The sequence below is a fragment of the Pagrus major genome, chromosome 5 (genome assembly GCF_040436345.1).
Source record: "Pagrus major chromosome 5, Pma_NU_1.0".
Lineage (NCBI taxonomy): Eukaryota > Metazoa > Chordata > Actinopteri > Spariformes > Sparidae > Pagrus > Pagrus major.
The window spans coordinates 3,797,521-3,824,598 of record NC_133219.1 but is presented as its reverse complement, the minus strand read 5'-3'; the positions used below and the strand labels follow the sequence as shown (position 1 = coordinate 3,824,598).

The window sequence follows — 27,078 nt, the reverse complement described above, 5'->3', positions numbered from 1 at the left end:
GTGATGGAAAGCCCGAGACAAAACCTGAAGAGAAAACCCCTTCAGCAGCAGGCCTTGTTGCTCTGTCAGCCACTCAAAGGGCTGCTTTACACCATACATCAGCCTTTGTGCATGCATGGTGTGGACAATGGGGAGATTTGGCCACGATACATCTCTGTTCTCAGCATGCAGCAGCTCACAGAGGGTCAAAGAGATGATGAAACCTGGGTACTGTTTAAACTGGCACCTGCCCAGAGGAGAGCATTCTGTGTGGAGTTTTTAAGGACAGCACCAAACTAATTACTGCCTCAAAAATCATGCTGCTCTTGAACATTCAACCTCTTCTTCTCTGTGTGAGATGAACAGACTATTCCTTATAGTTTGGCATGACAAGTGATGTACGTCTCATTCAATCAGCTGACTCCCTGTGAACATTTGCATATTGATAGCAGTGGAAAACAAGAGTGCTGTTTGCCTTCACCATTGACAGGGGCTTAAAATGCTTGACTTGCATTTCCTGGTTTGCGTTAAAGTTTGGAATGAAACCCAGGCTGACCCCTGAGAAACAATGCAGCCTTTAATGGGCCTTGGGGGGTGAGGGTGAGTTTGTGTGTGAAGGGGTGGCACAGAGCATCGGGGGTTCTTGCAGCCAAACTAGAGAGAAACAGTGTGTGGAGATGAAGCAGGGCTTTTTAGTTCTTTCGTAACCTCGGGGGGTTCATCATCATGTCTCTTTTCATGACCTTGCAATCAGTCATTTATTAATTCTTTTAACAAAACAGCCCTTTTGTAAATGAGAAATGCTGTACCACTTGCCTGACAGAATGTTCCAAACTCATTATAAATTCTTACTCAGTTGTAGAAACACTTTTCCAGATGCAGCTATCTTTGACATGACAAGAACTCTTAAAATCTTAACAAACCAACCTTACATGCCTTCAAACTTCACAAGGATGTACAAGCAAAATCTACTCTAAAGCTATGTTTAATCTAATGCTGAATTAATGAACACATTAAAGTGGTATTGCAGCAGTTTAGTTGTGTATTTCTGTGAAAATAGAGGACACAGCAGATTAAAAGAAAAATCAAAATGAAAGGCGCAGAAGCTGATATCCTGACTTCAGGTCCTGCTATGGGTGAAGCTCCAAAAACACTGGGACCTTAATATCCCATAATACAACTAATAGCTTTGTTAGACCTTCCCTGCCTGGAAATCACCCACATCTTTCAAACTCCCAATATCCCCAGTTTGTAGCGCAGACTTTCTGTTGTGTAGTCTCTAAGCACAGGCTGAGATGACCCTGATGATCTCATCATTATTTTCGCAGACTTAACAAAATTCCCCCAGAGCCACAGAAGACATCATAATTAACATGAACTGTTTTCACAAATCACTAGTACGCCCCATGATGAGTAAACTGAGTTTCATGTTAAAACTGGTGGAATTGCCCTTCATTGCCTCTGCTGGCATCCTCTATCAGTTAAATGTCTCTGTTATGGAAAAAAAGTTCTTTTGTGTCTAAACTTGACAAGGCTGTCAAGGCTGGATTGAGAAGCAGTAATTTGCATTATCTACAGACCTGCTTCCTCCTCAACACACATTGTCAATAAATGATGAAATAAGATTGTTTACAGTTAAGGACACTGGGTATCCTCAATGGATTTCTGATCATAGGTGAAGTAACTTTTGCTTTAGTTGCCCCTCTAGTAAAGCATAATTTTAACCCTCAATTACATTCTTGATTAATTATTCATTTTTGTCTTTATAGTTAGATCTGGCAAGTAAAAATATGGCACATGAATGTTATCTAGTCATGCAGATAGTTTTGTTGTAATTTGTTCAGCTTTTTTAGATGCCTGTCTCCAAGATTTCTACATCCACTTGCAATACAACAGTGAAAGGAAATTCATTTATAGTGCCCAAACACTGAAAACTACAACATCAGTGTGTTTCTTAGTGTTTTGGGTGAATTTACCCTTTTAAAAAAGATGTCACTGCTACTTTTTAGCTCTCACTTAAATTCTACGTGTTTTTATAAATGTTACATGTTTTAAATGTTAGCAGACTGCCACAGACTTGGGTCAAACATGCTGCAGACTGAACCTTTACGATGAAATCCTTGAGTAAATGTCATGAATATTTAACTGTCATCTACAGGCAGGAGGAGGAGCAGTCATAGGACGTGACAATCTGAGATCAAGTGTGTGAAGGTGTGAATCAGCCTGTTTATATGGTGGCCATGCACTTGAAAGACAGGGTGGCAGATTTGGCAAATAAGCTTGAGTGAAGGCAACTAATAGCCATTGTGTTTTTACCTCATTGAAGGAAGTCAGGCGTTTCACATGGGGTGGCCAGTGAAATATATGGTTTTAATGTGTTCTCTGAATGAGCACATGGGCTGACAAATGGCTGGCTGAGAAGGTGACTGTCATTTATTTGATCTTCCTAATGGTTTATGATGCTAGGGTCCATCATATGGCCTCATGCCTCGTCAAGGTTTACTTACAGTAAAATCATTGCTTGGTGCAGATGTATTAACTTATACAGTAAAAGATCAAATTGAAAGTGTGTTTTTTTCCATGTGAGGATAAAGTGAGGTGTGTTCGCTCTTTGTTCTCAGACTTCACGGAGGTGTCGTCCTGCTTTGGAAAATATAGAAATAGCTCTCAGGAATAGAAATGTATCAATTTCATTTTGTTATTGGGATAGAAGCTTATCTATCATGTTTGGATCTCATTATGTGGAGTAAGTGTTGTCTTTTCCTGGTTTTAAAGGCTGCATTACAGTAAAGTGATTTTCTGAACTGACCACACTGTTCTACTTGTTCTAATATGTGTCACCCACTTAGTCATTATATCGACATTACTGATGATTATTTATCAAAAGTCTTATTGCGTTAATGTGATAAATCCTTACAAATGACCAAATTAATCTTAAGAATCTAACAATGAAAAGTTGTTCATTTATTTTATTATTTTGGAGGACCACCTCCTTGTAGGAGTTCAAAAGATTTAAGTGGAAAGTAAAAACTGATCCAACATGTTCCAAAATCAGTTCAGGTCATCCATGATTTCTTGATTGAAAGATAAAGAGATTCTTGTCCATGTATCTCCAAAAATGTAAACTTTTAAAGAAGAGCAGTCTTGTTGTAATCTTCGACACAATTCATATTTGAGATGATCCAATGGGATTTTCAAGTTTCTTTAAACCTTAGATGTGGGAAAATAAACCCCAAAAACCCCAAACTTTAAAATCAACAAATGTGGATGTAAATTATTTTTTTAATCTGCATCTATGAATCCCTAAAACCAAATCCACTCATCACTTGTGCCCCATTCATGAAGTTGATTATTCTGGTTTAGTTACTGTATTATTTAGTAAATAATAAATAAAATAATCAGGCATTATTCTGATTATGTTAACGTGTCATTATTTTAAGCAAAGATGCCAGATTTCCAGTTCTAGCTTCTCAAATGTAAGAATGTCCTGTTTTTCTTTCTCTTCTGTGACATTAGAATAATTATATTTAGGTTTTGGACTGCTAGGCTGGACAAAACAAGTCATTTGATGATGGCTTTAGAAAATGGTGATGGGCACCTTTCACCTTTTCTGTGACATTTTTTATACCAAACAATTTATCAAGAAAATAACCTGATTTGTCAATATGAAAGTCATTAGTTGTACCCCTAATTCTATTGGCTATATTCTTACTTTTTAAATGATAAACATTTTAATGTTGTGTTTAGATCACACTGTGTGCTCTTGAAGAGTCAAAAGCAGCAAAGATATTTTCTCTGACTGTTTTTTGGCTTCCTCTCGTAGTCGTTTGAACCTCTGTGCCGCATAGAGTTAATCGACAAAATAGTTGAATTCTAATCCCAGGATGGCTTCACCATGTGATGCCCCATTGTCTCTGTACAGTATGGCTGCCCCTGCAGTCTTCTGCATGCAGCAAATTTAAACCTCACACCATTTAAATGGTAATCTGTCTCTGGGCTTTAGAAGTCCTTTATTCACCATTCATTATCTGGAAGAGGCTTTATGCCATGTGCCCCCCCACCTCCCTCTAATTACCTTTAGTACATGAACCTTGCAGCCCACTATGAAAACCCCCTCTCTCAGGGAGGCTTAGCTCTCAGCTCAGTCTCATGCCTCTGATGAGTTGGTCCTTTAATTTATATACACACAAAAAGCTTAATCCGCCTCATTTAAATATTAAAGATGATGTTACTTTGGCCTGTTTATTGTCACAACATTGCACCTTTTAATCAGTGATGGGTGACTCGGTCAACCATTGACAACAGCCACAATATCAGGTGTGTGTGTGTCTGTGTGTGTGTGTCTGTCTGTGTGTGTGTGTGTGTGTGTGTGTGTGTGTGTGTGTGTTTGTGTGTGTGTGTGTGTGTGTGTGTGTGTGTGTGTGTGTGTGTGTGTGTGTGTGTGTGTGAGACATTGATGGTACACCACACACCACATGCATGTAGCATCAGCCATCGATTTCCAGACTATCGATTTTATCAGTTGGCTACTTGCTGCCCTCCTTGAAGTAACTTCAGCCAGAAAAATCCAAATTAACCAGGAAGTTCAGCTGAGTGTGACTGCTCACAGTCATCTGTTAATCAAGTAGTGCTACAGAGATTAGTGGATAAAAAGAAAATTAATCAACAACAATTCCAATTCCATCTTTTCGTGCACTGGTCAATTTTGAGATTGTGCACTATTTGGCTTCCATACATGTCTTCTTTCTGGAAGAAAACATCTAAAATACACATTTAGTTTTTAAGTTCAGATGTATGGTCTGGACCTTAATTCAAATTAGTGCGTATTTAACTGGAAAGCCTCATTTGCACATTTAAAAATAAAATATCAGAAAACTTGTCATACAAAAAATAGTAAATATACACTAAATATCTATTAGTCAACAGTGTTACCCTAGTCATCATTTTTTTGTGGTGAATTTTACAATCCTATAAAGGCCTTTTCTCAGACTCCGCGCCAGAAATATCCACTTGAGGAGCACTTACATACACCAAACTATTCAGTTTAATTCCTATCTATATTCTGAAGGTTTTTACAGAACGGTTTCATTCATAGCCTTTAAAATATAACATTTTATTCATAGAAAAAGATTTTCTATGGCTGTTTATAGAATCTTTTTATGATTTATGGAGTGAAAAACATTCACCGGCTTCAACCTCATAAATGTGACGATTTACAAGCAAATTGAAGACTACATCATGGACTCTGGGAAAAGTGCAATAGGCATTTTTCACGTTTTTTGTACATTGTTTAGATAAATGATGAATCCATTAACAGGAATTACTAGATTGAATGAATTAGATTTTTCAACAGATTAATTAAATTAAGTTTTATACAAAAAGATTACTATAATAGAATAATAATTAACACTAGTGTAAAACTTAAGTTAGAGCATTAAAAAAAATCACAATTTCACAAAAAATGATACAAAGGCAGCATGTCAAAATCAATCCAGAATCTGGAGCAATGGTAAAGTAGCACTGTGTTAATCTTTATCTTCTCATGTGTGATAGTAGCAGTCCTATAGTGTGATTCAACTGAATCAGCTGAATTTAAAAGGAGTACCGAATGCGATAAATCCTCCCTCAGTACATTGAGTGAAGAAAGATGCAGCAGCAAGAGTTGAAAGCCATAGTACAGTCAGTGCTCTACACATTGAGCCATGCAGGAAGTCTCATTGTCTGCCTCCATGATTGGCTTTTAAACCACAGACTCCAATAGGAGGGTAAAGGTCTCACCTGTGTGTAGTCCAGTTTGTTTCATTACACAAGAGTCTTACATTAATCAGATGTCCAGGTTAATCTCCCGGCTCAGCAGGCAGCATTAACCCACTGGACAGCAGCCTCAGACCTTTCTGTCTGCTTCATTCTCTTTGTGGCTAAACAGGTGCACTCTCTTTAAGAAAGCACACGTGCTGATGTCTACACACAGTTCATTGTGTTTATGACCGCAGCCTTTCTTTAGTAGAACATTACAATTGTTTACATCAGCCAGCAGCTAGTGGTCCTGTTCCCTCTTCAACCTGTGATCAGATATCTAGGAGGCTTTAATCCCCTGTTCAAACATAAAAACAGAATGTTGCTGTCAGTGTTCACAAGAACAGAAGAATCAAGTTATGAGTGTTCAATTTTCTATGCATCAAGCACAGGAAGTAAGAAAAAAACTGTTAATGATTGGTGGGCTGACTGTTGAGGAGTCCACTCTAAACAGTGTTTTTACTGGTGGAACAGAGCCTTTAAAGGTTTACTCGCTCCAGGTGATGCATACCTGCCGCAACAAAACCACTGTGATTGGCTGTACAACCAAGCAAATCAGTACACAAGAAGAGAAACAAAAAAGAAAGGGAAAGCCCTTTGAGTCGGTCTCTGTAGGATCCATTATTTCAACCATTTACTGTAGTGTCGCTTCTCCTTCTCTTTTTCACTTCTCTTTTTCACCTCCACTGTTTTCCAGTGCCATTTGCGACTTATATTTTAGTGCTGTCAAAAACACTGCTCTATCACAACAATTATTTGAATATCCGAGTCTTCCAGTTTCCCATTTTGAATGAAGTATGATGAAGATAGACTACTGCTATTTGGTGTCATGAAGAGTTATGGAGAGTTATTTGCTCTCATGTGTATGGCTGTCAGCTGTAGTTTTGTGCACTGTGTTCAAGTACAACTTTTTGGCTGACAGACAGGCATCATGAGGCGACACAACAGTTGGTTTGGTGTGTCACTGATGAAGTGACACAATTAATGACCACTAGAGGAAAACAATACTACGCTAAATGGCTAGTTGAAATAAAGAAAAATAAAAACTCTCAGAAAGTAACTCAAGTTGTTTTATGGGTTAGTACTTTGGTTCCATGTTTCATTATGTTGCTACCTTCCATTCAGTGTTCCCTGTCGTGAAACCAGCACTAAGGAGGACCCTCCATCATATCTGACAACATGTTGTATCAGTCAAACCTCTATCTTGTCCAGATATAGTGAATCCCAGTTGATTCTACATACAGATCAGCAGCCGGCAACATTCCTGCTACAGCCAGGCTGTCCTATTCTGTGTAACCATGGAGTCCAACCCATCTGCTCTCTGTGGCTGTTAGCGAGGTGTGTGTGTGTGTGTGTGTGTGTGTGTAAAGCTTAACGGCGTGGACAGCAGAGAATGCGCTCCGACTTAATTCTCAGCTTCCTCAGTGACTTTGATTATGTGCATTATGTGGCCTGGAGGTAGATGGAGGATTAAGAGAAGATTTTCAACAGCTCTCTCAGATTGCTGTCTTTACAGTTTGAGAGTACCTTCATGATGAGTAAAGTAGCTTCACAGGGAAGGTCCTCAGTAAGATCCTTCTCTCTTTGATCCTCTCTCCACCTTGTCTCCTGCTCTCCCATACCTCCAGCATCATTCAAATCTTTGTGTAAGAGTCGGGCTGTTTCTTTTCTTGCGGTCTTACTGTCTTGTTTTTTCCTGGTCTTTTAAACCCACATCACATCATTTATAATTTCTACTGCTATTTTTAATGTACTTTGTTCAGGACATGCTGTTCCACACAACTTCCTTGCTGTGAGCCCCCACTTCCTCCTATACCAAGCCCCTAAATATCCCTTCACATATGTTCCAAATTACCACCTCACTTATTCCTGTCCTAACTTTTCACAGTTTGGAGCGATTTGCAGAAAGTGTGTGTTCCTGCTGGTCAGCTCGATTGACTTTGTTCGAAAATTAGGCTTTCCTTGGTAGAGGCCTCTTCATGCGATACCTGTTTGTTAAGAGGAGAGAAAGGAGAGACTGTAAACAAATCAGTCGTGTCGTTTTAGCTCGCTGCCTCCTCTCATCAGAACTGCTGAATAAAACATACTCAAGACTTCTCCGCTCCCCGTCCTGCTGCCTGTTACACCTCCACTTTCACATAATGAGAGTTAGGGCTTAAGAATCCTTTGGATTAGCCAGCGCCTGGCTAGTGCTTAAGCCCCAACCGCCCCCATGATCTCAATTAAAAACTTGTGCCTTCAGCAAGGTTTTTGCACCCACAATTTTTTTTCACAGTGGATAAATGAATGTCAAGAAGTGGGTGGAAATGGTTCTAAATGCTCCCTTTTTGAAAAATGTTTTCTTTTCCTCTGCAGATGATCCAGCTGACCAGCGTACTTGCCTTATCTGTGGAGATCGCGCCACAGGCCTGCACTATGGCATCATCTCCTGTGAGGGCTGCAAGGGCTTCTTCAAGCGCAGCATCTGCAACAAGCGTGTGTACCGCTGCAGCCGCGACAAGAACTGCGAGATGTCACGCAAGCAGCGTAACCGTTGCCAGTACTGCCGCCTGCTCAAGTGTCTACAAATGGGGATGAATCGCAAAGGTAAAGTGTGAACAAACCACAGGGACATCTCTGCCAAAAGGTTAAGATGTCCATTTACAAAAACACTTTCAACACTCTGCATGAACTCCTCTCCATGAATGTAAAGTATTTTGTAGGTATAGATCTCCTTTTTATGGACAAAAGCAATGTGTAAAAAACAAAACATTTATGTAGAAGATAAACATGAAACATTTTTTGAAAGATGAATAAATAGATACAAATCTCACAGTGATACAAAAACAAAAAAACTTTGATAATATGTTGTCCACTGTTTGTAGCACCTTAACATCTTTCTATTGAGTTGCCCTCTAAAACTAAACCAAATCAAAGAGTAATTTTACTCATAACTTAAACATGGCACATGTCAAGAGTGATTCATGTGCTGCCAATTTCTTGGAATTATGACACCTGAGCCCTAGCATTGGATTTTCTTTGGTCTAACATACTTAAATGAGTGCTAGACATGGTTTAATTTTTACAGCATCTCACCACAGATTGTTCTCATCCAAACATTTCATGAAGCCAATAAGATATCAAGAAACAGCTGCCCTTGTTTTCAGGCTCCGGCCTGCTCTAAGTCCTGATGAAGGCTCAAATACATCAGTTCTACACACAGTTCTCTGCAGTGCTCACTGACACATACTGTACCAGTGTAAAGTAAGCAGACTGGAGGTACAGTTCATTCTCATGCTGGATGGTAGGTTCTTACTTTCATAAGCATACAATACCCCCTAGTGGATGAAAATCGTAAGTGTTCGGCCTAATGATTTGTTTTCCAAAAACTTAGATTAAAGCAAGCTTGTCTTGACATGTGAAATAGATAAATTTTTGCAAACCATTCCAAGACAACAGAAAAAAATCATGTCTGTCTGCCAACAGAAACAGGAAAAATGTTAGAAATGGAGAGAAAAATCCCCACATGGAAATAAATGATGTGAAGTAAAGCACTGTGTGATTTGTTTCAGCCACTAGATAGAGCTATGATACTGTGATACTAACGATGGATCATGTCATGCTAATGGACCACATGAAGATTTAGATGTTTCTTCTTTTATTTGTCATGTAGCAATCAGGGAGGATGGCATGCCAGGAGGGAGGAACAAAAGCATCGGGCCTGTTCAGGTAAATCACAGACTTTTCAATTTATTTTTGCAATAATCACCATAATGTTGTTTTTGTGACATACACTGACCCTCTGCCAGCTTACAGTCACAATTCATTTTATTCTGGCTCAGTCCCAGTGTTAACGCAAACAAATCACTTAAATAACACCAAGTTTGAGTGTTGCAATGCTAATTATTTGTGTGGGAATACTCGTGAAGCATATAATGAGAGTGAGCCCTGACCTTGTTGTATCATCAGTATAATTGTGTATCTGATGATTACTCGCTATTCAGTGCTGGCTGCTTTATAAACATTGCATGAGAGAATAAATGGTCAGGAAAATGTGTGACATGAGGCTAAGTACTGCTGAGCCGCTATTCAGAGGAGGGATGTGGTCAATTCATTCCAGCTCAATTCAGCAAGTAAAAATAAAAGCAGATATGCCCGCTCCCATTTAGAGACAGCTTTATTTCTAAGCCCTAATGAAAGAAGGACCTCTCTGTCATTAATATGGAATGAATTGCTGTTTCAATGTATGTGCAGAATTGATAGAAATGAAAGTGAGTTGACCCCCGCCACAGATACAAGACCCCATATTTTCTGGCATGCTAATGCCTTTCAAAATGGCTTTTGTCTGTGTTCTCCCTGTACAGACCTGCAAAAATTATATTATTTTAAGTGTGCGTGTGCGTGTGTGTATGTTTCATCAAATCAAATACACACACACACACACATACACAGGCATATACCTGTTTGCCTCCTTTCTTTCTTTCTTTCTTTCCCTAGCTCCCTGTCTCATTGTATGATTGTGTCCTTGCTCCTCAACATTGCACTGAAAAGCAGCGTGGTGCTTGTCAATGCTAATCAATTGAACTGAGACACAGTGCTTTTTGTCACATGACGATGTACTGCAAGCTCTGTTAAACCCAAAAACCCTCTTTGTGTGTGTTTTAGATCACAGAGGAGGAGATAGAGCGGATCATGTCGGGGCAGGAGTTCAAGGAGGACGCCCCGGAGCACACCTGGGGCAACAATGGCGACAGCGACCACAGCTCTCCCAGCAATGGAGCCTCGGAGGGCAACCAGCCATCACCCGCCTCCACTCTGTCATCCAAGTGAGTTGTTCATCTCATCTCCTCCTCAGCACTGTGCCATGGTGGGGTGCACCATTGAGATAATGAGCTGGCCATGACAGTCTAACACCTCATTCCCATCTCACCCAGACTTTAGTAAAGGTATTCATCAGCTGAAGAATGCCTGAATATGTAGCTCCTCAGGCTTGGCGATGATAGCAAACACAAAGAGCTCACTGCACTATCTGCTGTTCTTGCTATGGAGACAAGTGAATTGTCTATCTGCACTCATCAAGGACAAATATTGTCTAGGTACTTGCATGACAGTATTTATTTTAGTCTCACTTTGTATAAACATTAGGTTTATCTCTGCAGCCACGCAGCCTGATAGTGATTCAGAGGCATACTTGTTTTATCAAATTAAATCTGAGCTGAAATGAACAACAGTAACAGAATGCCTATGCAGCGTGGGCTTTGGTATGTAGGTACAAAATAAACTGCAAAGTTTTGTCTGCAAATTTCTCAAAAATTACAAAGATTTTAAATAGAAAAGAGAATGGAGCGCCACCACGCCTCCCTAGATAAAGGTGAAAGGTTATGAAAACTGAAGGAAAGTATTGTATGACCAGTACAGAGAGGACAGAATCTACTCATCTCTGACCTGTACTGAGCACGCCGATATGAAACACATGAATCTACGGTAATACTTAACAATAATCATCATTAATAAATGGTAAATATATGGTTAATTTAATTTTAGTTAATAGTTAATTCACTCTTAACAAACAATGGGGTGCTTTATAATTTGTAATTGTTTAATAAATACTGTGTAGTTCATCGATCAGCTTTACCTGGATGGCCATTATTAAGTTGCAACTGATGTTAAGAAACCTTTACAACTGCTTAAAAAAGGTTTAAAAGCATGTCATCATTTTTAACAGCGAAATAACTATTAACTTAAGTTTAATTACTATACACTACTATACACACTTATTACCAAATATTACCAAACTACTTTCTGCTTTGACTCTTGGTAAGATGGTAAACAGGTGTTTTTCCTGAAATGTCAGACTACTCCAATGCTAAAAAAAGAAAGAAAATGTCCTCTTCCCTTTATGCAGTGGTGGAAGACCTTTTCATATCTCTTACTTCAGTACCAATACTACAAAGTACCAATACTACACTGTGAAAATACTAGTAATAGTCCTGCATTCAAAAATTACATACATTAAGTATGATCAGCAAAATGAATGGAATTATATTCCACCGCAGTCTCTATGAGAAAGTGTATGTAACCCTTGACCTTGATGTGCCCCCAGTCGCTCTGTGGAAATGAATGGCTACACGGCAGCCCTCAGGGACCAGTATATCAACACCTCCATGTCCACACACTACCAGCTCCTACCTCACCTGTTCAGCTACGCTGCCCAGTCTGGCCTGCTGGCCCCGCAGCCCCGCAGCCTCTACCCACAGTCCCACCCACTGGTGCTGCAGCTGGTGGCTGCTGAAGACCTGGCCCCCCTGGCAACCCCAATGCTCATAGAAGATGGGTGAGTCAATACACATGCAAGAAACTACATACCCATACCCATTCTCCAGATAAAGCATAAACCATGCACCTTCCCAGTAAAGACGGTGTATACTAAAAGGAAGCCTTAGGTTGTCCTTTCATAGTGTGGATAGTGATTCAAAGACTAAGCCAGTGGGTTTTAGCCCATTGAATAGAAACTGCTGGCACAGACTTGAAACAACTTGAGTTTCTTTTAGATAAAAGTGATCATTTACAAAAATGCTTCAAATCACTCAGCATTGAGTTTCTCTAATAATCTGCTACATTCTGCTAAATGTTCTTAAAAAATAACTATTGAATATGTTGCACAAAGGATCTTTGAATTTAGCTTGTCTGCTTGTTTCTGTCAGCCCACATACAACTTTAGACAATAGGCTGAGGGCTGTGCAGCCTGCAGGCTGGGCTCCATGTACAATTTAAATTAAGTGTCGGAATGATTTTCCTGAATGTGCATGATATGCAGCCAGTTCATTAACAATCATGTGACAGGGCAGGAAATGGGAGCCATCTAGTGGTACAAACCCTTGCAGAATTTATTTTTTATTCAGTAGAAATGTAGATAAAGATTTTACCTTTTTGTTAAATGACTAATAGACTTGAAGCTCTGAATGCCCCTTTGCTTGCATAGAATGGAAGTGGTAGGGAGGTGAATGTTGATTTTGCAGGTTTTTGACCACAGCCTAATCCTTTGTCCCGTTGTGTGTCCCAGCTACAAAGTGACACAGGTGGAGCTGTTTGCCCTGCTGTGTCGCCTGGCAGACGAACTGCTCTTCCGTCAGATTTCCTGGATTAAGAAGCTGCCGTTCTTCTGTGAGCTGTCCATAGAGGACTACACCTGCCTGCTCAGCTCCACCTGGCAGGAGCTCATCCTGCTCTCCTGCCTCACCATCTACAGCGCCCAGATATTTGGAGACCTGGCAAACATCACCGCCAAGTACACCCCGTCGGACGATGAGCTGCAGGGGTAAGTGGAAAGAGAGGTCAAGAGAGTTTGGTTAGAGTTGCTGTTGGTTGTTTTATTACCCAAGTTCAAAGCAGCTTAGTCATTAATTTTTAGTTTGGGATAGACATGATGACCAAAAACATGACAAAAAAAAAATGGAATTATCTTTTAAATATGACATTACAGTTATCACAGCTAGAAAAAAAAGAGAGGACCACTAAACTATAATCAGTTATTAATTAGTAATTAATTGATTCAGTTTCAACAGCCGTATTTCCACATTCCTAATACCCAGCTGACATTAGTGAAAAAGCCCTAATAAAACCACAACACCTGCCCTACATCAAACAGGAGACAAACAAAGTTAGCGGCTAGCTGGCAAACAGCATTTAGCTTGAGAGACCGATATTTCCCTCAGCTGTCGGTGGATACCAAAACAGAGCTAAAAGGAGAGTGGATATCGGCACATTCATCAGGTGGACACAAACTCAACACCAAATGAATTTGCAAAATAGGCAATTTTTAGCTAACATGTTCAACAAAGCAACTTTATAAGCTGATAACATATCAATATTGTATGTCTATATTTTATATAGCTTGTTTTGCTATCCTTAAGTTGCCAAAAACTTTTACTGTTTTAAAGCAGATGTTTGCTAGCTGACTAACATAAGCTACCAGACATTAGCACAGCAGTGAGGTAGCTAGCCACATAGTTGGGTTCAACATCTGGATTTAGATATCTGAAGAATAAGTGAAGAAGTTACCCTCACTCATATGGGTTGGTAATATCTCACCTACAGTGACTCATACTACCTCCTACCTCTCTTTTATCGATGCTATCGCACCATTAACATAAAAAAGACATTACGCATTGCTTCCGGGAGCCTCCCCAATTCAATATTTCACTAAGAATTCAGTGATATCAGGAATTAAATGTTCCCGATTGCAACAACAGTCCTCAAAAGCGAGACATTCAACTCATCAGTTCAGTATCTCCAAAAGGGTTTGATATTTTCCCCTATGACAGAGGGGAAAGTGTTGTTGTTGGATGAGGGCCAGTGCGGTGGTCCGTGAATGGGTGGACTCCTCAGGACAGAGCTGTGGCTAGCACCGCCTGGCAAGTGAATTACATGCATGTCCCTTTCTAGGGAGAAAAGGATGTGTGGGGGTTTGGCTCTGTGTAAATCAGAGCAGAGTTATCTGACCTCATGACACACATTCTCCTAATATACGGTGCCGTTCTGTTGCACTGGTCAATTTGCCTGTAGTTTAGGAGTGCATATCTGATTTACTGTGGCAGCACTGAAGTGTGCGAGAGAGATTGGGAGTGTGAGAGCCAGAGAGACAGGGAATTAAGGTCTGATGAGTGGAATTAAACTTTGTGAATCTTTCTTTTAAAAACCTGTGGGATCAGTAAGACGTTTGTTAAAGACTATGAGTAGATCTGACGTATTCCCTCCCTACTTTTTGCCTTGTTCACTGAAGCATAGAATCTTAAGATAATGGGGCTTTAGGGATTTTATATATTTTTTGAAGTGCTTTTTTATTTCATCACAGTGGATTTAATGGGAACATGTGGGCAGTAAACCTACTCAAACTCAAACTGTCTAACTCTAGAGACATCATTTATTATATCATTATGCATTATATGTTATATACCAAAACTTTTTTCCAGTGTGATTAAAAAGTCTGTGTCTGATTCCTCAGCTTCAGTGAGGATGGCATGGAGGTGATGGAGAGGTTGATATATCTGTTTCGCAAGTTTCACCAGTTGAAGATCAGTAACGAGGAGTATGCCTGTATGAAAGCTATCAACTTCCTCAACCAAGGTAACAACACAACTTCTGCTATTATTACTAAGTCCAAGCTGTTCCCGACCCTTCCTGTATTCACCACATGACTCTTTCTTTTTACTTGTATTGCTGCAGATATCAGAGGACTGTCCAACACCTCTCAGCTTGAGCAGTTGAACAAGCGCTACTGGTATGTATGTCAGGACTACACTGAATACAAGTACCCGCACCAGCCCAAACGCTTCCCTGAGATCATGATGTGTCTCCCGGAGATCCGCTGCATTGCAGGTAAGGCCCCTAAGTACTGAGTAGTGCAATGGGCACTATATTTTTGGTGAAATCCAACATTTGTCTGTTGTGTGGTGAAATGAATTCTGCTGCTTTTAGGTGCTGGGAACTTTAGAAATGTATTCTTGCTTCAAATACTAGTAATAATGCTCATGTAATGTTACTTTACCGAAAAAGTGTCTCTGTCAGTCAGCCAGTGACCAATGAAACAAACTGAAAGAATTGTGTCAACCATAAACTCTAGAATAATGGCCTTCATTTGTCACATCTGCAAGAGAACAGGGCCTTTATTGAAGAGTATAGATGCAATTTATTTTTCTTATTATTTGTTATGTAAGTATATCTTCCACACTTCCTTCTCCGATCTGCTCAGTTGTAAGATATGGCCAGAATCTAAGTTCCGAACATTCAAAAGTGACCTATCAACAGAGTGTGAAGAAACAACAGTGTTGATGTTCTGTCAAAGACGTCTGTGTACTGTGGACACAGACGTCTCATCATTAAACACATTTTATTCAAACTTGACATAAACTAAAGAAAACTCACCAAAACAGTGCTGGTTCATCTTTCCACAACCACCTCTGGTTTGGTCAAAATAAATCTTCAGTTCACAGAATGATGTGACCTCAGGGACACGCCAAGTCCTCTGAGTTTGCTGTGCAGGCTTCTTTCAGCTAATGGGCCCACAGCTTACTTTGAATTGTGGCCATATCTGACGAATTATACCTTAAATGCAAATGACAAACTTCCACCATGTTTACTTGTTAACTTGATAAATTCAGTATAACATTTCCACAGCACTAATTCCATTAGTTCAACTTCAGAGTCAAGTTTTAAAGGAAGCAGTTCCCACTCACTAATACATTTCATTTCCTCGAGTCTGCAGTTTTTTTGTGTGTTGAGTTACTGTAAAACTGTAAACAGACACTTCCTGCACTGGTTTCAGAGTGAACCCTTCCAGCAGCTCAATGAGAACAGTATTTCTGAAAGCAGCAGAGTTGTGTGTATGATATGACTCACAACATTAACACTAATGGAAATGGTATAATAGAAAATGTCCAATAAAGAGAAGCTAAGCTAAGCTAATACTGAGGCTAAAGTGCTGCATGTTGTGTTTGTTTGCAGGGAAGCTTGTGAATGTCCCTCTGGAGCAGCTCCCTCTCTTGTTCAAAGCAGTCTTGCACTCCTGCAAATCCAGCCTAACCAGCTACAGGACCGGCCAGTCGCCCTGTGTGACCACCTCCTCCGGAAACTAGACCCCCCCCACCCCACCCCACCCCCCCCGAGTCAAGGGACTGGTCTCCCCTCTTGTGAATGTGACAAGCAGCTAGTTTGTTTTTGTAACTTTTTTCTTTATATATTTATTACACGACAGAGCTGAATGTATGCTGATTTACACTGTGCACATGCTTCTGTACAAAACAAATGCTCATAGATGCATTGGTCTTTGGAGTTTACAAGTGTGTATCCAGTTTGCTCAATGTGTCAGTGTTGCTATTGTTAGAGCTAGACTTTAAAAGAGTTTATTTTATTCAGACGGGGGCGGATAGACACTTGACGAGTGTTTTGAGACTACCTCAGGAAGATGTTGTTGCTATTTTCAGGTACCTTTTCTTGCTGTTAAATGACGAGTTGCCCAGTCTAAAACCAAATCCCTGTGGATGCTTTTAGCACCTCAATCAGAGACTGAATGTTCCAAGGAGCTGCATGAATCAAAGATTGAAAAACAGTGTTTTATTGCACTGAAAATGCTAAATTAATTAGCAAAACTGAGCTACTTTATCTGCATGGACTCTCAGACATTCTGCTTATGGGAGGCGGTCTTGTCAATGTAACATTCCATGAGTTAAGGTGACTGTTGGATCTGTGGGATCTTCATTGAAAAAGGAGCATACGGGTATTTTTTACAATCATAGACTGGGGATGTAAGGCTTTATTGCAGGGAAAGGGGAGGATAGCTAGGTTTGCTGATTTTAGTGTTAATGTTTTTCTTTTTTGACCAAAGTGTTATGCAATGCTTTTCTCAAACACCCATTGATGGGTAGGAAGCTGATAGCTCCACAAAAAAAGATTTCTTATCAATGAAGGATCAGGATAAGAAATGAATCAATCTGTGTCAGAGGGAGAACCCTCTGCTGGACAGACGAGTATGTTGCCGGATTTCATTCGAAAAGCTGCTAAACGTGCACATTCTGGTGCACACATGTATGCACAGAGCAGATGTGACCCTCAGTCTTTGTTTTTCCCTCTGCTTCTCATCTGATGGTTAGTTTTTTGGGCACTGCTGCCTTTAGTGCCAGGAACTTGATGCATTGTAGCCTTTCAATACACTGTCACCTAAATTCAAGGTCCATGGCACGGCTGTTTGGTTAAAGGGGTAGTCTGTGTGAAATCTTGCATTCTTCCATTTATTCAGAACAAACTCAAAATCAGAAACACAACACTTGATGTTTTGAACAGCGATACGGTATATCTTTATCGATCAAAGAAATACAAGCTTTATAATGACCATCATTAAAAAGGGTAAATGTATAGTTAATTAAACTTTAGTTAATAGTTATTGGACTGTGAACAATGGAATACTTTATAAACCATTTATTAAGCAAATGCAAATCTTTATAAACATCAGTTGCAACTTTATAATGGCCATCCAAATAATGTTTACAGATGAACTACACATTATTTATGAACCGTTTACAAAGTATTATAAACATCAGTTGCAAATGTGCAATAAACAGTTGCTTAATAAATGGTTTATAAAGCATTTCATTGTTTAACAGTGAAATAACTGTTAATGAAAGTTTAATTAAAGGATACTTGATGATACTATTAATTAATGATGGTTATTATAAAGTGTTACCAAAGTGATATACCAGAATCAAAATGGAATTGACGACAACTGGATCCAGGTCTGAACATGAGCCGAATGAAGCCAAGTTGAGAAAAAGTGCTTAAAAGTGCAATATGTAAGCTGGTTGATTGTTGAATCTCATTCTCATGATGTCAAAAACTGACGCTTTCAGTCAGTGGCCAGCCCGACCTACCAACCCAAAAGCATCAATATTGGGAATGAGACTCATCAATCAACTGTCTTTCTCAAGAATCATTTTTCTCACCTTTAACACTCAGTGTTTGTGGCCTCCAGTTCATTTGGAGCTGGTGCTGGAGTGCTAGCTTCTGTTCGCTTATCCACATTCAAACCAGTTGGTCCATTCAGCAGTTCCATTGTGACCAGTTTAAATCAGTTTTACAGGAACTGTTTTCAGGTCTTGTCAGGTCCAATCACAATTTTGCACAGACCCAAGACCATTAGCAGTTTTAGTTGGACCTGATCCAGATCAGGTGTGGTCCTCAGTGTTTTACTGGGTAAAGTTGGCCCAAAGACCAACAAAGAACTTTCTTTTATCAACTGGCTCACACACAGTCGGCAGATTATCACTTTAACCTGGCTAGCAGTGGATTCAGTGTGATTGATCTGGCCCATGTCTCAATGGATCAAGGCTAGGTTTAGAGAATTTAGGTGACTTACCTCCGGCTTGCATACCCTCTTTGACAGATATGCACATTGTTTAAAAGAAGCCATAGAAAATGGTCTTTATTTTTGAAGTATGAGATGATCATGTCAGACCACTTGAAGTGTCTTCTTGGATTCCTCAAGTTTCAGCCATTTCATGATGTACAAACAATTTGAAATGCAGACAAAATGCAGTCCTCGCAACGACTCTCTTTTTTGCACACAACGGTGAGGTTCGGAGACCTTGACCCTTGAACGCGGCCACTGCCCACCCAGTGTGTTCCTCTCTCTCAGGTCCCTGCCGACCTGGATCTAAACAGGGTAAAGTGAGTGTTATGTATTGCATTCAGGAGTTCCTCAGTGACCACACTGATGTACTTGTAATATTAGTAGATGTAGATTCCAGGACATTGTAGGTCCTCTGTAGAAAAGTGTTTTTCTTTTCCACTTTCTTTCCGCCAAGGTCCCCACCCCACCCCTCCCCCCTTAATTCAGCGAAAGTGGATGTAGTTTGATGGTGAGACATGCAGGGTGGATTTTTCTCTTGGCATTAGTGATGGACGGAGTGAAAGGCATTATCAAAATGTCACAGCTTCTCTCTCCTGTTACCATCCACCTCTCTGTGTGCAGCCTTAACAACACCAACAGTCCAATGCAGTGTCCCTCTTTCAGATGTTCCAGTTAGTCTCTTTTCCTCTTTTGATTTTTATAAATTTTCATGTACCTTTGTAGTTATTGTGAATGTTTTGGGTTATTGTTGTTTTTCACATATTCATTTCTTTTTTTTTTTTGGGAGTGAAGACAACCACTGTCATTTTATAAACGTTGAATGAATTCTTCACCTTTTTTGGGCATGATTAATAACTCATACCCCTTGTCCACAGTGGTTCATGAAAACAAAGTATTACTCAGGAGATGTTAGCCACGTTTTTTTATGGACAGTACTGACATCTTGGAGCCTTTTACATATTATTTTGAATCGTTTTACAGTGCAAATGTGATGTTTTGGAGCCACCTGTGGTTCCAAACTTGAATGAAATTACACTCATTTTCTACCACCAGGACTCTCAGAGCAGCTAAGATAGGTGTGTGAAGAATATCGTCTCTCTCCATATCCAAAAATGTGCATCAATCATCACACAGTCTTCAGAGGTTAAAGGGCAATTTCACCTAAATGGCAAAAGACATACAATATTTTCTCACTTACCTTTACTGATACCTAGCCATTCAGATAGTTTTGAGTTTTGTTTTTCATTTTTTCAGATTTTAAGATGTCTGTCCCCCCTCAACACAAGGGAGGTGAATGTAATTAACCATCATAATCTCAGCAGATAAAATCAGCATAATTGTCTGCATAGCTGAGTAAGGCAAGTGTGAAAATGTGGGGTGTGTTGTTTTGTTTTTTAATTTTGGTGAACTGACCCTTTAAACCACATAATCTCAGGGATATGTACTTTTATTTAACAAAAGTCTGAGTGATGTGATGCATCTATGAATGAAAAATTCCCCAAAAATTCTTTACCACCGCTGACAAACAGCTACAATTAAGTTTCATTGTAGACCCCCCCCCCCCAAAAAAAAAAAAAAAAAAATCTACATTTCTATGCGCTGTCAAGTGTTAGTGTCAGAATGTAAAGAGCAAGGGCATTTCTCTAAAGCTGCCATTTTGCACTGATGTCTGTCTGGAAAATACTTCTAACCTTAGCAGAAGTAGAAGAGAGAGGTTCAGGAAGGCCTATCACAAACTCACTTCATCTCAAAGTAACTCCAGGAATGCACTGAACATCACAGACTGCTGAGATCTGACGGTGGTAGAGGATCTGAAGGGGGACTTTTCCTTTAATGTAGCAGCAAATGATATCAATACCCACCTCAGCTCATCAACAATAACTAAAAACTCACCTCAGCTACCTTGCTGCTACTGCTGACATCTGAACTGTCATATTTTTGATACACATGCTAAGAAGTGTTCTTTATATTTTCTGTATTTGTATTTTTTTTGCAGACAAGGGATATGTCATTTGCAATTTCTGTACTGAAACTACCTCTTTATTTGTCATCATGTTACTTACTTTCAAATAGGTGATTTTTGTCTTATTTATTGGTTTCATTGCACCAATGTTCTGTTGTTTTGTTTCTCTTATTTCCCTCAATGACCTCTCAGATTTATAACAAGGGCTGATACCTGTTTTCTTCCTCTTCTTTTTTTTTTTTTAATGTGTAAACTTGTTGCCTCATGATCCTCTCTACCTCACACTCGCCTGCTGTCAGCAGCTTTTATTGTTTCTGACCTCCGGCTGGAAAGCATGCTACACACCAGACACTCTTAATTTCTCGTTTCAGGGATCCTCTTCTCCTCTTTTTGCTGTATTTCGTGTTAAATTAGTGTCATCTTTCATTTCACTTCTGCCCTGTTATCGTGACTACAATACCAAAGATGAAAGAATGTCAGTGACAATGTCAGCATAGTGATTAAGCATTCACGTGATGCATTCTTGCTGCAGTTAACCAGTGCTTTATTTTTCTGTGTTGACCTTTTCCGAGTACGTCTTGTTATCTTGTGAATGGCTGTTTGCTGTGTACACTATACTCACCACATTATGATATTCCAGTGTCTTTGTTCCATTGCGTTCCATGATTGTAGTTCATTGGTAGTAATTCAAGGTAACATGGAGTGGTAACAATGGGACTGCTATCATATCTGACTCTGTCAATGCAGCTTGTGATCGATTATCAATCACAGAAGGAAATTGTGGTCAGAATGACATCTCCTTGTGTTTACATGCCCCAGCTCACTCAACCACAGACAGACTACTGCAGTGTTATCACTGAGGTTGGACCCATATGTCTTTTGAATAGAAGCCACCTGCGTCATGACTCCTACAATAGGGAAACAGTTCTGCCTTTAGCCTTAGTCATCATTTGCATACTTTTCCTGCCTATAACTTATGATACATTTTACTCAGTGTGACATAATTGCCGAGATCTCAGGATGAACAGTTTAACCAACTTATTTGGAAGTGAAAACCAGAACTAACAGTTGGTTTTACCCAAAATGGTCACTTTAAACATCCATTAAACATTTAAATCATGCAAACATCCATTTTATCCAGCTCATGAAGGACCCACTCAGTAGTGTCCTATGAAAGGTCAATAAAGGCAAACCAGCATATGTGTCTAACCTTAGTACCGTAACACTGTAAGAAAGATGAGATCTGGAGCACAGGGTTATAGTGAGAGCTTTTAATAATTTGCAGCAACTACTGTTAGGAGTTTAAAAGCTTCAGATCGCATCTTTCTGTTCGAGACTCCCTCGCCACTGTTAGAACCCTGTTTTACAGAGCACAAGATGAGAAGAGTTTGGTGGAAGTAAAAGAGTAGAAGAATCTCGACATATCTCAGGGAAGAAATAGATTTACACACTCATCACCTTTGAACAGACGCCTTTATGTTTTTATCTTCCAAAATCTCTTGTCTGCTCTTGTTACTTTAACTACCTGTGAAGAATGTGATCCGTTACGTGTTAAAAGCATGTTTAGAATGTGTTAGGACTTGAAACCAAATAAATGTGAACGTTATGCAATTACATTGGCTGTCCTCCATTTTTTCAGTCCATCTCTGACTCTTCTATATAGAGGTAAAGTGATGATAGAAACTGATGTGATGATAGCCTATTCAGTGATACTGGGCTTACAGAGGGATAACTAGGCAGAGGGTACAGAGCTTAATGCTGTGTGGGATGTGTTTGTCCCTGACCTGTTGCTCAGCACACTTCAATGTGTTTTTCACAGTGAGTTATTAAAATAAACACAAAAAGTGTGTTTCAGCCTGTTGAGCAGTGATCTGTTAAAACATGCCAAATCAACTCATTTATGGCAAGTCATGGCAACATAAAGATATTTTTAATAATAATTTAGATCTTGATTGGTAAATCCTGAGAAGCGATTACTAGTACATACAGTACAATGGCTTGGCTGATGTTGTTAATAATGATTGACACATTTCATTTGGAAAACAATAGTTTTATCTAAATGACACGCAGGAGTCCGTGATATGACAACGCTTTACATTTAAGCATCACATTTTTGTTTTTTGTATCTGGTTTTACTTTTATCATATGAAATTCAATTATTTTCATGGGGCATTTTATGGAGAAAAAAATACATCACTCAAACATATATCTTATTCCAATACATCAACTACAGCAGCTTGGTCAGTGGCCTTAAGGCGCTTTACTTACTCTTCTAGAATGAGTTTCGCATGCAGATGGCTCCAAGGTCAAGTTAGCATTAACATGCAACATACAGTTTTTACAGTTTTTAAAAACTAAAGTTCATTGACAAATACATATTATGACATGTTTTTACTTTTGGATTGTTATATAACGTTGTGAAAGTGTTGTGGTTTTGTTAGGTTTAGACTCCAAACTACTTGGTTAGGAAAAAATAATACTTTGGTTTAGAATAACTACATTCAGTCACTTAACTGATGTAACACAAATCACGTCATTTAAAGTCATTAACTTACTTTTGTAGCATGACAAATCACTCTTGACTCCTTGTCAAACTTGATAAGCAAACACTGGTCTCTGCAGTACCAGTCCTGTGCATGACCCATCCACTACTGATTAAAGTATGTTAAGTAAGTGACTTTAAGTATGTTTCCCTAGTTCCCTCCGCTTCTGATAATGCTGTGGCTGGGTTTACATTGGAGTTCGTTAAAAGACCATCTCATACAGACGCTGAAGGGAACCTTGTATTTGATGACCTGATAATGATACAACTTCTTCCTCTGTGCCATAGAGCAACATTGTTCACACATTAATGACATGTTCCTTCATTATGGTAAATGTGGATCAATTCTAAAAATAGTTCCTAACAAATGCCAAATACCTTATTTCTGAGTAGTGTGTGTAACAGCTGTATTAGGAAATTACTGAAACTTTTTAAAATGCTAAACTACATATTTGTGATCCATTTTTAAAGATTTACAGCTTCATTAGGAACCAATGATTTTGTGGAACAGACAAAGAAGTCAAAAACTTAGTGAAAGTGTTAGTGACTAATATATATTTGGTTTTGGTCTTTTCATGGGGAGAAAAATGGATATAACTAACGCTATTTAAGCTTCTAAATATAGTCGTTTGTCATTGATGGGTTCAATTTTAAATCATATTTAGGATAGGACAATCAAATCTCACTTAATGTTAAGGTTAGGCAACAAATGTTGTACGATGGAGATGCTCTGGAGGCAGATCATTTCCAGTTGGTTTTGTTAAGTTCACAGCTAGTTCAGTTTCTGCCAAACAGGCCTGAAAATATGAATAGCCTACCAAATATGAATAACTTATAATCATACATGAGAAATAAATGGGAGGTGAGGGGAGAAACTTATCACAGCAAACATTATAATCCAGTTTTTAGGAGCTGTGACAGATGCAAACTCCAGAGATATCCTATGTAGGTTAAGTGCCACAAAAAAGGTATAAATTTACAAATGGCACGTCTATAGAGGGATGATCATATCACCCACACAAACATGCAGTACAAATATCTACAATTAGTGAAAGAACAGGCTGTTTTAAATGAAAGTAAAGACGCAGTGTATCAGATGGTTTTCACTCACAGTCCAGGATCAAGGCTACAATTTATCAAAGCTTCCTTCACCGACACTGGCATGTAAGATTAATAGCATTCATTAAATATCACTGTCTTTGCTTTCAGATTAGATTTTTTATTTGAAATGTTTTTAATGATAACATCAATACACATGCTGGGAAACTATTACTACACACACAGATATCACTTTATTACTGTGGTGAGTGATTTAAACTTCTGTTACTAGCCGCTTACACACGTGCTATAGACTATGGAGCTATTTCTTGACCAACACCAGCTGCGTACAGTGACTGCACACAACATTCTGGATGCATTGATGACTCAAGATACACCATCATCATCAACGCATAGCTATAACAACAGCCAATCAGGTGACGTCTTTCTCGAAACAGTTCATCAGTTAATGGTGTTTAGATGATATAATAAAATATTGTAATATTAATTAAGTTAATTAGATATTTATTTTGAGTAAATTAATAGTTATTTTAATCAAGTATTTAGCCATGAGCCAGATTAATAGACCAATCGAATAAATAGTTGTTAGATTAAAAGATAAGAACATGATCGTTAGGTGCAGCCCTAGACCACATAGAGAGAGGGTTAACCCTAAACCCCAAGCGTACATTCAGATCAAATCAGGTGGTGCAAGCCACAGGCTTGTGCAGCGGTGTGGGAGTGTCACTCCATGGTCCGTGTGTGTGACATGTTGGGAACCCCGCTGATCAGTCTGCTGAAAGGTGAAGCTGCTATGTTGTTGTGCTACTTAGCATGCTGGTCCTACTAGTGATCATTTGTCCTCATTGACGGGTTAAATATAACAGTAAACAACCAGGATGAGGCAGATCATTACTGTGTGTTTTAAAGTGGGTGACAAGACCGAACTTAGTGATCACAAGTGAAACATCACACTACACAGAGAAATGTCTGTTGTGTTCCCTCCGTAGCATTTACCCATCCTAAATAACATGCCTCGTTACTGACACGTTCTACTTTGCTTATGATCTGCAGTCATGTCTCTGCCACAGAAGGTTAGGCATGCTGGTCCTACAGTGATCGTCAGCACCCTCAGATGTGTTTGAAACTGGCGTACAAAACCAAACTGAGTGAATACTCATGAACCCCAACGCCAAAACAGAATACTGTTATTAAAATGAATGGGAAAACCTGTGTTTTCACCACACCGCCTGATTTGATATGAATTCAGCCTAAATGTTAATGTTTTGAAGCTTTTGAGAAAGCTGTAAGCATCGATACCAAGTAATGAGCCTGTTGGGAACAAAAAAAAAACATCAAAATACATGGCAAATAAGTTTTTCCCAATTCATGTTTAAAACAGTTAATTCGTTTTTTCTTTCTTTTTTTTCAGGAGAATTGTTTTTTCATGTGTGAAACTGAGTGAAAAAAAATGTATCAGGAGAAAAACATTTTTTTACTGGTTTTTATGCATGAAATTTTCTTTTCTCTGGCATTTTTTTTTTTTTTCATGTTTTCACAGATGGGAAAAAACGGTAAGGAACTTAGAAAGATTATCCTGGCAAAATTTTCTTTTCCACCAATTCTGAAGTCATAATCAGAGGAGAAAAAACAATTTAGATTAAACGTAGGAAATGGATCACCAGTAAAAAAAAAATAAAAAATCTGCTTTAATATAATGCCTTGTGCATTGCTAAAATGATATATCAACCTAAGCCTAAACCCAGTCAACCTACACACACTCACAATTATCATGTCAGTGAGTGATGGCTGACAGTGGGGCTGCTGATTGCATCATGAGTGCAGCGTGCCGGAGGTCCAGGAGGCATCACTTTATCTGCTCAAGGCTGACCGAGTGGCTTTTGACAGGCGTCCTAACCCTTGCATCCCCCCAACTAGCCTCTAATCAGATCAGAGTCAGTCAAGGCTGCAGTTCCCCCTGGGCACAACAACATCACCGACGGGCTGGGGCTGGGGAGGGGGTGGATTTTATCCATGATTATATAAGAGTGCACGGCCTGAGCCTCACTATCTGCTGGGAGATGGCAGAACAGGCATGCGATTATCAGTGTGAAGGGTGTTTATTTGCCTGATGTGTTTCTGGTCTCACCTTGGCACAAAGCATCTGACGCTGCCCTTCACAGACGCCAACCACTGGAGTTATGTTATCTGTACCTAAAGTTCAACATCCTCTGTCTCTTTGATGAAACACATAGATGTTTCATACACAGTGATAAGACCTCAAACTTACATTTTGACCATTGCTTTGATCACAATGATGGATGTAATAGAAATGCAAACATCAGAAATCAATGCGGTGTTGCAGCCCATCCTCATTCCCAGGTTATCTAATACCAACATTTTGTCACACTCCTCGGTGTCGCATACTGTCTATCTGAGACACATCAGCTTTTATTTCAGTCCAATGTAATATAAGACACTAGAAGCAACTGCCATTCATTCACATAAGTACTTAGTCAACATAGTCTAAGGAGCACCACTGTTTGTGTCCTGTGTGAAACCAAAAGTCAATCTTTTTCTGAACCAAACCAATTACTTTTGGTGCCTAAACCTACCCAGCCAGTGTGTGTGACAAAGCTTTGGTATTTGACAACCTGGGACTAAGAATTTACATTACTTTTCAAAATGTCTTTATACATCAGTTTGCATAGTGTATTATTATAGTTATTTCACATGGTGAACAGTCAGTGAAGGCACACTCACATTAAATCATCATCACAACAAGTGTTGGACAAGTTACTTGAAAAATGTTCTCAGTTGCTCTGCATGTTTCTCATTGAAATATAATTTGATTATTAGACGAATCACTCATTAGCGAAG

At 39.2% G+C, this 27,078-nt stretch overlaps 2 protein-coding genes across 3 annotated transcripts in view; both read left to right on the top strand.

Moving 5' to 3' along the window:
• nr6a1a (nuclear receptor subfamily 6, group A, member 1a) overlaps window positions 1-22,234 on the top strand; it is a 94,766-nt gene extending 72,532 nt beyond the window's left edge. For both annotated transcript variants that reach the window (XM_073466936.1, XM_073466935.1), the window contains 8 exons: window positions 8,131-8,361; window positions 9,428-9,483; window positions 10,420-10,580; window positions 11,858-12,088; window positions 12,818-13,072; window positions 14,759-14,880; window positions 14,980-15,132; window positions 16,258-22,234. In XM_073466936.1, the coding sequence (XP_073323037.1) occupies window positions 8,131-8,361; window positions 9,428-9,483; window positions 10,420-10,580; window positions 11,858-12,088; window positions 12,818-13,072; window positions 14,759-14,880; window positions 14,980-15,132; window positions 16,258-16,388 (1,340 nt within the window). In that variant the 3' untranslated portion in view covers window positions 16,389-22,234. The remainder of the gene's footprint in view (window positions 1-8,130; window positions 8,362-9,427; window positions 9,484-10,419; window positions 10,581-11,857; window positions 12,089-12,817; window positions 13,073-14,758; window positions 14,881-14,979; window positions 15,133-16,257) is intronic.
• The window catches only part of nr5a1a (nuclear receptor subfamily 5, group A, member 1a), a 55,137-nt gene continuing 45,530 nt past the window's right edge, over window positions 17,472-27,078 (top strand). The window contains exon 1 of the mRNA XM_073466941.1: window positions 17,472-17,480. The gene's annotated coding sequence lies outside the window, so the exon portion shown is untranslated. The remainder of the gene's footprint in view (window positions 17,481-27,078) is intronic.